Source organism: Moschus berezovskii, chromosome 16 (assembly GCF_049115385.1).
Source record: "Moschus berezovskii isolate FMDL1 chromosome 16, NW_MosBer_1.0, whole genome shotgun sequence".
Classification (NCBI taxonomy): domain Eukaryota; kingdom Metazoa; phylum Chordata; class Mammalia; order Artiodactyla; family Moschidae; genus Moschus; species Moschus berezovskii.
This window is the reverse complement of record NC_142475.1, coordinates 66,081,530-66,092,273: the sequence shown is the minus strand read 5'-3', so window position 1 is coordinate 66,092,273 and position 10,744 is coordinate 66,081,530. Positions and strand designations below refer to the sequence as shown.

Below are 10,744 nucleotides of genomic sequence, written 5' to 3'. Positions count from 1 at the left end.
CCAGGTGTCTCAGTGGTGAAGAATCCACCTACCAATGAAAGAGACTCGGGAGACATGGGTTCAGTTCCTGGGTTGGGAAGGTACCCTGGAGAAGGAAATGGCAACCCACTTCAGTATTCTTGCCTGGAAATCCCATGGAGAGAGGAGCCTGGCAGGCTACCATCCATGGGGCTGCAGAGTCAGTCATGACTGAGCACACACACACACACACAAAGGCTTGTAAAAGACAGGACTGACTAGAGTTGTTGGAGGACAGTGAGGAGAGTGCAGTGTCCCCTCAAAAGAGTGTTTCTAGAATAAAGCAGTGTCAAAACTCCTGAAAGAGGACTTGGGAACCAAAAAATACTAATGTGCTCAGAATGCAGATTTTATTTAGGTCATATCTGAGTGGTCTAGTGGTTTTCCCTACTTTTTTCAATTTCAGTCTGAATTTGGCAATAAGGAGTTCATGATCTGAGCCACAGTCAGCTCCTGGTCTTGTTTTTGCTAACTGTATAGAGCTTCTCTATCTTTGGCTGCAAAGAATATAATCAATCTGATTTCGGTGTTGACCATCTGGTGATGTCCATGTGTAGAGTCTTCTCTTGTGTTGTTGGAAGAGGGTGTTTGCTATGACCAGTGCATTCTCTTGGCAAAACTCTATTAGCCTTTGCCCTGCTTCATTCCGTGCTCCAAGGGCCTGTGTGGATCACAATAAACTGTGGAAAATTCTGAAAGAGATGGGAATACCAGACCACCTGACCTGCCTCTTGAGAAACCTGTATGCAGGTCAGGAAGCAACAGTTAGAACTGGACATGGAACAACAGACTGGTTCCAAATAGGAAAAGGAGTACGTCAAGGTTGTATATTGTCACCCTGCTTATTTAACTTATATGCAGAGTACATCATGAGGAATGCTGGGCTGGAAGAAGCACAAGCTGGAATCAAGATTGCCGGGAGAAATATCAATAACCTCAGATATGCAGGGAGAAGGAAATGGCAACCCACTCCAGTGTTCTTGCCTGGAGAATCCCAGGGATGGGGGAGCCTGGTGGGCTTCCGTCTATGGGGTCACACAGAGTCGGACACGACTGAAGTGACTTAGCAGCAGCAGCAGCAGATATACAGATGACACCACCCTTATGGCAGAAAGTGAAGAGGAACTCAAAAGCCTCTTGATGAAAGTGAAAGAGGAGAGTGAAAAGGTTGGCTTGAAGCTCAACATTCAGAAAACAAAGATCATGGCATCTGGTCCCATCACTTCATGGCAAATAGATGGGGAAACAGTGGAAACAGTGTCAGACTTTATTTTTTTGGGCTCCAAAATCACTGCAGATGCTGATTGCAGCCATGAAATTAAAAGACGCTTGCTCCTTGGAAGGAAAGTTATGACCAACCTAGATAGTATATTAAAAAGCAGAGACATTACTTTGCCAACAAATGTCCATCTAGTCAAGGCTATGGTTTTTCCCGTGGTCATGTATGGATGTGAGAGTTGGACTGTGAAATAAGCTGATCGCCGAAGAATTGAAGCTTTTGAACTGTGGTGCTGGAGAAGACTCTTGAGAGTCCCTTGGACTGCAAGGAGATCCAGCCAGTCCATTCTAAAGGAGATCAATCCTGGGTGTTCATTGGAAGGACTGATGCTAAAGCTGAAACTGCAATACTTTGGCCACCTCATGCGATGAGTTGACTCACTGGAAAAGACTCTGATGCTGAGAGGGATTGGGGGCGGGAGGAGACGGGGACGACAGAGAATGAGATGGCTTGATGGCATCACCGACTCGATGGACATGAGTTTGAGTGAACTCCGGGAGTTGGTGATGGACAGGGAGGCCTGGCGTGCTGTGATTCATGGTGTCGCAAAGAGTTGGACACTACTGAGCGACTGAACTGAAGAACGCAGAGTTCATTGATGATCTTAGTGATTTATTGTTTTTTACTACAGGAGAAATGAGTTAAAAGATGAGTGGGAAATGATAAAATGGAAACGTCAGGCGTTAATAAAAAAGAAAAACTGAAGGACTATATGGGGATGGTGGTGGGAGAGTCAGGAGTTCAGCTGATAGTGTAAGGATTCCATGAAGGTAGGAAGTGACCGGCAGTGCAGGGCTCCTTTAAAAAGCGAACTACCAATCCGCTGTTGTAATTGGAGGGAAGAGATGGTTGCAGTGCAGACTTAGATTGATGTGGGGAGATGAAGGGATTGATTTCTAGTTTCTCTGTAATGAAAGAGGAGAGTTTGTTTCACCAAATATTATTCATAAGGTTGCCTCGTAAACTAGTTGTTTTATATGTGGATGGATGCCTTCGCTCCCTGTTTCACAGATGGCTAAATATACCTCCCAGTTCACAGCGGTGGGAACAGAGTCTGCGCTTAACAAATACTCGCTTCATTTTAATTCCAGTGATGATGAGAAATCTGATGATGCCCCGATGGCAAGGAAAAGCATCAGCTCCAACTGGTCCCCTATTATAAGGTACTTGATAAATGTGAGGGATGAGAATCAGAGTCGGCAAACGTGTCCACAAGGAAGAGGAATACCACCGGCACACTCCTGCTTGTCCGGGACCCTAAGGGTTAAGATCAACGAGAGCCAGCCATCCTGTTTTCTAGAGAGGCTCCATCAAGCCCACTGTGGGAGAAGGGGGAACTTCCTGTTTCTGACTTCCGGGTTTGAGAGGTTAGGACCCTCGGTTGGTGGGGTCAGAAGTAGAGTGGGCTCCTAATCCCGGGCCTGCTGGGGGTGCCGGGCGCCTAGTATGTAGCCCCCTGAACAGTGAGTTCCTTCTCGGGGAGGGGGACGGAGCCGAGGGTTTCGGGCAGGAGGAGCGGAAGCTGCGTCCCCCAGGCTGCAATGTTTTTCCTGCAAAGGACTGCCGCTTCTGGGAAGGGCCAAGGCCCAGCGTCTCCAGCAGCTCAGGCCACCGCGCCTCCCTCCCCTGCGACGTCCCTGGAAGGACCGTGTCGACTGGAGACGATCCGTTCCCCTGGAACTTACCCGCAGTGTACCCGACCTGTGCTCCCTGCCGGCGCTTTTTAAAGCTAAGCTTCAGGCAGTGCATTTTCTTTGGGAGTCTTTAAGCCGAAGCACTGCCCCGTTCCTAATCACCTTTTTGCTCTAGGCAGTAAAAACAGCCTTTCTCGGTGGCGTGACATCTTAGCGACAGCTTTTTAATACCGACTGTGGCCTTAAGTTTGCTACCGTTTTGCTGAGCCAGTGTTCCTGAGAGCTCCTCTGTTACCAAAATTAGTAAGTTTCTTAGCAGGGAAAATGGTAGCACGGGTATCTTACGTGGACTAATGCTTCTTTTGTAAGGGCTGTGATAGAAGTATGTAACTCCGATGGTAAAACATATTACTCCATTTGAACAACTTTTTTTTCCCGTTCAGGTGTATGTTTTTTTCCCTACACAAACATTGGGCATACTTGTAATTTAGACAAATTTCATATATATTGAAGGTACTTAGAGAATGCCAGCTTCTTTTGATAGAAAGTCTAGGGATATAAATTGGTTTTCTAAAAATGCAGTCAGTATAGGAATTCTCTGGCAAGCCAGTGATTAGGGCTCGGCACTCTCATTGCAGGGCCTGGGGTTCAATCCCTGTTTGGAGAATTAAGATCCCACAAAGGCTTGTGGTGCAGGCAGTAGGGGAGGTGCTGGTGATGGAAGTCAATATATTACAAAATAAAAGTCCTGATCATTTGCTGGTTGGAATTTTGCCCAGTTTCTGCTTTCTTCTCTAGTTGTTTACTATAATAGACAAGAGTATTACATTCAGTGTTCAACATATATGGGACTGAATCCTGCTCTACTGCGTTCTGGTTGTTTGACCTTGGGCAAGTTTCTGAATGTCTGTTTTGTTCACCTATAACGTGCTGGTACCTGTTTATACAAGGCTTTCCTGAGGGCTCAGTGGTAAAGAATCTACTTGCTAATGGAGGAGATGCATGTTCTATCCCTGGTTTGGGAAGATCCCCTATAGAAGGAAATGGCAACCCACTCCAGTATTCTTGCTTGGGAAATCCCATGGACAGAGGACCATGGTTGGCTAACAGTCCATGGGGTTGCAAAAGAGTTGGACGTGACTTAGGAACTAAACAACAGCAACAATATTTTTATACACTTCAGGGAGCTCTTATAAGAATTACGTGAGAAATGTTATGTGTAAGGTATCTGGTTCACTGCATGACACATAATAGGCAGTAACAGATTGAAAAGTATTAGTCTTTTATTTTCTATGTGTGTGCTTTTTAAGCTCTCATTTTTCTTGAATTGTGCTATTTTTTTATATCCTGAAATGGATGCCAAGTCCATATATAATTGCCTTCCAGTCCCTCAAGTAGGTTAGGGGTTGTAATTGGGTCCAGAAGATAAAGCTTAGGCTGAAAGGAATATTGTGATTATGATAGTAAGAGACAAGGAAGAGGTCACTTGTTAGCCTCCCTTTTATATTTAGAAATTATTGGCTGTGATGATTTTAGCTCTACTTTGTCTTAATTTATTGTTACTAGTCAAGTAAATCCTAACTTTTGTTTGAAATTAACTTCAAAGGTTTCGTCCTTCTGTCAAGGATCCACGTATTTTAAACAGTTTCTCTTTAGCTGCTTCTTATACCTGCATGTCGATTCCTAAAGTCTTACTATTGATGCCTTTTCCAAAAAAACTACTTCAGTTTTTCAACCAAAAGTGTTTCTGAGTTCCAAGTGGACAGTATTAATGTTTATTCTATTTTTAAACCTTGATCCTCAGACTTTGTTGCAAAGGTTTAATTTTTAAATTATTTCCCTGGGAAAGGTAAATTGGGTTAATGCTTAATCCTAAATAACTTGAATCTAAGGTTAGATGTTCCGAAGGATTTCAAAATCCCATGTTTCTTATGTTCAGTATGGTCCGCAGAACATTGAGTGCTTAACAGTTGTTGTGTTGCAGTGGTTGGAAGGAAGGAAGGAGAAATGTTAACAAATGCCTTTAAACATAACTTGTTTCCTTCTGCAGGATTTCTGATCCCGAATCTGACTGATCATTGTGATGGAACAAGAGCAAAAATTATTGGTCTCAGATTCTAATGGCTTCACAAAGAAGGAGCGTTTGAAAAGCACTATTACAGGTGAGAGATCTGAATCCTTTGGGAATTTGTTTTAAGACATGCTGTAGAATGTATAGAAAGATCAGGGCATTAGAATGAGACAGACTTTTAATTTGATTTCCCCGGTCTGTCACAAGCTATGAAAACTCTTTTAGCCTCAGTTTTCTCATCTTTAAGAAAGGTGAATGAGAATATGTCTCACATATTTTTTTAAGATACTGATACACTGTATGCAAAACTACCATTCTTAATAAGTAGTGGGTATCATTGCTATTTCTTTGTTTGCTAAGATTTTAACTAATATTTTTGTCTAGTTTTTACCTCAGATGGTGTTCTATTCACTTTCTCTCTTACTTTTTAAAGTCTTCTAGAGTAAAATTCAGTGAACTTATTTTTATTAATATTTTGATATCCACCATGGCAATTGGTGAGAACTGACCAGACACTTCATTACTGTTGTTATAAATACAGAAAATTCACCTGCTTCTGATGAACACATTGAGTAAAAGAAGTAAAACTAACTGTAAACACATTTTCCCCCCCAACTAATAATTGTTTAATATTCTTCTGGAAACACTTTAAAAATCTAAAACATTTTACAAGGTTTGAGTTTGTTATTCCCTGTCTTCCACTGTAATTGAGAATTTCTTCCCCCTGGCAGAGACTAGGGAATGTTTAGAGTATTTGTTTATTCCTGCAGGAGATGAAGGTAAGAATAATTTGAAAACTGTTCAATACAGTAACTCCAAGGCAGATAAAGAGAGAGCCTCAAAATGGTCTAGAAGTGATGACCCAGAAAATTGTAAGGATGAAGACACAAAAGAAATACTGTTGACAGGGTCCCAAAGAGGTAAAACTGAATGTGATGATTCCTATGAGAATGATAGCAACTTGGAGAATCAGGAAAATTGTACAGAAAAAAAGGAGGAACAACCCAATCACTGGGGATGGAGCCCAGGAGAACATACCAGGCCTGCTGGCCAGCAGAACCCATCCTTTGGGGACAAACCCTACAAATGTTCTGATTGTTGGAAAAGCTTCAGTAATAGTTCTCACCTTCGAACTCACAAGAGGACCCACTCAGGAGAAAAACCTTACAGATGTTCTGAGTGTGGGAAGTGCTTCAGTAACAGCTCTCACTTGATTCAGCACCTGAGGACGCACACAGGCGAGAAGCCCTACCAGTGTGGTGAATGTGGGAAAAGCTTCAGCAACTCTTCCCATCTTATTATCCATGAAAGAACTCACACGGGGGAGAAACCCTATAAATGTCCCGAGTGTGCGAAGAGTCTCAGCAGCAGCTCTCATCTTATTCAGCATTACCGGTCGCACACAGGTGAAAAACCATATGAATGTCCAGTTTGTGGGAAATGCTTCAGCCATAGTTACGTGCTCGTAGAACATCAGAGAACCCACACTGGAGAAAAACCATACAAGTGCCCCGACTGTGGGAAGAGTTTTAGTCAGAGCTCAAGTCTGATTCGTCACCAGCGGACCCACACTGGTGAGAAGCCCTATAAATGTCCTGAATGTGGAAAAAGCTTTGGTTGTAATTCTACTCTAATCAAGCATCAGAGAATACATACAGGAGAAAAACCCTATCAGTGTATGAAATGTGGGAAGAATTTCAGTCGAAGTTCAAACCTGGTTACACATCAGAAAATGCACACAGATGACAAAACCTATCAAAGTTCTGAATATGGAGAAAGTTTGAGTCAGAACTATAGCCTGATAGAAGAATGCAGAATCCAGCCAGGAGAGAAGCCATATAAATGTTGTGAATGTGGAAAGAGTTTTGGCCTCAGCTCTCATCTCATAAGACATCAGAGAACACATACAGGAGAAAAACCTTACAGATGTTCTGAGTGTTGGAAAACTTTTAGTCAGAGTTCCACCCTGGTGATTCACCAAAGGACACACACGGGAGAGAAACCTTATAAATGTCCTGACTGTGGTGAGTGCTTCAGTCAGAGCTTTAACCTTATCAGACACCGGAGGACCCACATGGGAGAAAAACCTTACAAATGTACTGACTGTGAGAAATGCTTCAGCCGAAGTGCCTACCTCAGTCAGCATCGGAAAATTCATGTAGGAAAATCTTTTGAGTTTCCTGAAGTGGAAGATTTTCCTCATGAATGGACTTGGAAAAACTATTCTGGGGAAATAGCACTCATCCCTTCATTTTCGATCCCAAGTTCATCTCCCTCCTGAGTCCTAAAGTCTGTTTCTTTTTCTTTTCTTATCAAAAATTACAATTAAGATGTTCTCAGATCACACTGTTGCAAAATTTGTTTGGTTTGTTTGCCAAAACATGTGGGAAAAGTCAACTTCCCAGCTTAAAGGTTGGGAAGACCCAGATTATCAGGTCACCAAATTTGCCCAGTGAGAGATACTGCCAGTGATGGAGAGAAAGAATATTTTTTATTTAAGGTAAGACAGTAATAGTTTTAAAGGAAAACCTGGAGAGAAATCCTGGGAGACTAAAGATGAGATTGTCATTGAATCTTTTTTCCTGTTGCCTGACTGGGTGGTGACAGATCATTGCTGTCCTATGGGTTTGCCCAGAGAGAGATTTTTTTGAACAGATAATGTGATTTCCTGGCTGTTTTGTTGAGTCTTAAGGAAGAGAAGACTACTTTTTTTCAAATATGTTATTTGCTGAAAATTAACTTTTAGAACTGCATTGTTTGGTGCAACAGCCACTCACCACACATAGATAGTTAAGTTTAAATTGATTAAGATGAAATTTAAAATGGAGTTCTTTAGTCAGGTAAACCCCTTGCTGAATGCTCAGTAGCCACTGGGGGCTGCTGTTTTAAATAACACAAAAAATTCTTTCGAGATCATCGTTCTTGACGGTTCTTATAAGACTGTAGGAAATGTGCTCTGGGGATTCTGTTCTCCAAGAGGAATTACAATATAGTCTAGGAGTAGATAGAGTTTTGAAGGCACTAGGTCTAACAGTTCACTATTTTGATGATTGTGTGTGTTAGATTCAACCGTCTCAGTTATCTAGAGATATGATCCCATTGTCTTGGTCAAAGTCAGATTAAGAGGTAGGATTCATAATTCTGTTTTGAATTTTTCTGTCAAGTGGTCCTTTTCCCTCAGTTTTCCTATTATATAATTCTTCATCAGATCAAAGACACTGGGTTCTTTTTCTATTAGTTAACTCACTGAGTCTGAGCCAGTGTCCAGGGACAGTTTGCCACTGGAGCTCCAGATTCCTAAGTTCCAGTCTCGGCAGTTTGCTTTTGCCTCTTGACGTACATGGTGTGTGGATCTGGTAACCAAGACACTATTCTCCCTGTTCATTTGTCCAATGGGAATGGTGTGTTGTAAAGGATTAAGATATTTCCTCTGTCCCCACCTCCATTTTTTCCTGCCACTGTAAAAAGGTAGATGTGTAGGAAGGTCAGGACTTACCCAGGATTTCATCTTCTTTTTTTTGAGTCAAAAATATACTTTTTGAAGAATAAGTAGAGATGTATATTAGGAATGTGGAGCCAGAAGGGGCCAATTACAGCTTGGGCAGAGGGCTCTCTGTAGCTGGTGGGTAACTGAAGTCCATGGGGATTTTCTTTTGTGACTGTGGTGCACCTGATACTGGCAAGGCAATTGTGTCTTTTTATATTGTTTTGGGATTTCAAAATGAATCAAAGCTGATAATTAATGGTATTCAAGAAGTCTTTGGGGGTGATTTTATGCTTTCAGAAAGGGGGAAAACCTTATGGGCATCTTTGGCTTTAGTGTGACTCTTACTCAAGCATCCTGTTGCCTTTGTATGTTAGGCAGTGTTACCCCAATTGTCCTAACTGTCGTATCTGAGGATAAGTGTTTCAGTTCAGTTCAGTCGCTCAGTCGTGTCCGACTCTTTGCGACCCCATGAATCACAGTACGCCAGGCCTCCCTGTCCATCACCAACTCCCGGAGTTCAGTCAGACTCATGTCCATAGAGTCGGTGATGCCATTCAGCCATCTCATTCTCTGTCGTCCCCGTCTCCTTCCGCCCCCAATCCTTCCCAGCATCAGAGTCTTTTCCATTGAGTCAACTCATCGCATGAGGTGGCCAAAGTATTGGAGTTTCAGCTTTAGTGTCAGTCCTTCCAATGAACACCCAGGATTGATCTCCTTTAGAATGGACTGGTTGGATCTCCTTGCAGTCCAAGGGACTCTCAAGAGTCTTCTCCAGCACCACAGTTCAAAAGCATCAATTCTTCGGCGATCAGTTTTCTTCACAGTCCAACTCTCACATCCATACATGACCACGGGAAAAACCATAGCCTTGACTAGACGGATAAGTGTTTACAGTACTCTTTTTTTTTATTTTTTAATTAATTTATTTTTTAATGGAAGGATAATTGCTTTACAGAATTTTGTTATTTTCTGTCAAACCTCAACATGAATCAGCCATAGGTATACATACAATATTCTTTATTGCAGACAACTGAGAGTTTGATGTTTGATGAGCGTCTGATTAATGATCATTTGCAAAGAAGCAGCTGTTGGGGTGGTTCACAATCGTGGAGCCCATTATGTGTGGCAAGTAACCACTCTGAACTTGGTTCCTCATCTGTAAAACAGAGATGATGTCTACATTGCACGGTTTTGGTAAGGGTTAAATGAATGTTTGCAAAGCAGCTAGCACAGTGCTTAAAATATGGGTCTAAATAAATGGTAATTAGTTATTATTAATTTAAACAAATTGAAAAATATCCTTCATTTTCAGAAGCAACAGTACAGTTCCAAACTTTCCTACTTGTGGATTCTTTATGATCAGCCTCAGGAACCCCAAGGAATAAGGTATTATAAAAGCACAAGACTAATGTGTTTTAGTCTGCAGACTGTCGAAAGCACTTTTATTTCATTTGGCTTATTGAATTTTGTTGTTGTTCATGAAAGAAAGGACTCAGTTTAAGTCAAGAAAGAACAAAACTGCAAGTTCAATTTTAGTTAACTTGCATCTGAAGAGATTAACAACTGTATAACTTGTGTCCTATTACTGTCCCTGCACTGTGTTTTATGACTGCCCACAATTATATAAAACCTACTTCACAAACCTTAATACCTGTAGAGGCATATATGTTCACATTTTAGATGGATTTAGATGGGCTTCATTAGTAAAATAATTTGGCAAGAATCTGTTTGAGTTGAAAATTCAGAAAACCGAAGAGAGATTTGTCATTTAACAAAGGAGAATTTAATGTAGTCAGATGTAATCCTGTTTGATGCCTTTGCCTCACTTTAATGAGTCAGCAAATAGGTTCTTTGTTTAGCTCCCCCAAAAGTAAGTATTCTCTGTATTCTGTTTTTCTTGCCAGCACAAAGGATTTAGCACCTGAATAAATAAAGCATTCTTACTAACAAGTGATGTGTTTCATAGTTTCTTCTTAATTAAAGAGAAGACTCCTTCCTGTATTCATTTTTTCCTACTCAAAGTAGGGGCTTAGATATTTTAGCCCTAACAGTGAAATGGGGAAATTAATGTTAATGCTTATGTTCACAGATGTAGCAGGGAAGTCACTCCCCAGTTGCATTATAGCTTACCAGAAGTATGCAAGCATAAATATCTGTTATAGTACCTGAGATAAAACTTTGCTTTCATTGTTCTAAGCCATTCAAGTTTAATCTACCAGATGGTCTTCTCCTTGGTGCTGTAGAAGTTTCCTTAC

The 10,744-nt window shown here is 41.5% G+C and overlaps 1 protein-coding gene across 1 annotated transcript; it reads left to right on the top strand.

Moving 5' to 3' along the window:
- Nucleotides 1-2,603: 2,603 nt before the first annotated feature.
- Nucleotides 2,604-10,439, top strand: ZNF572 (zinc finger protein 572). The gene is made up of 3 exons (XM_055407332.2): nt 2,604-3,234; nt 4,982-5,093; nt 5,773-10,439. Exons 2-3 carry the CDS (start codon nt 5,015-5,017, stop codon nt 7,281-7,283), a joined length of 1,590 nt encoding a protein of 529 aa, XP_055263307.1. The 5' UTR covers nt 2,604-3,234; nt 4,982-5,014; the 3' UTR covers nt 7,284-10,439.
- The last annotated feature ends 305 nt before the right edge of the window (nt 10,440-10,744 follow it).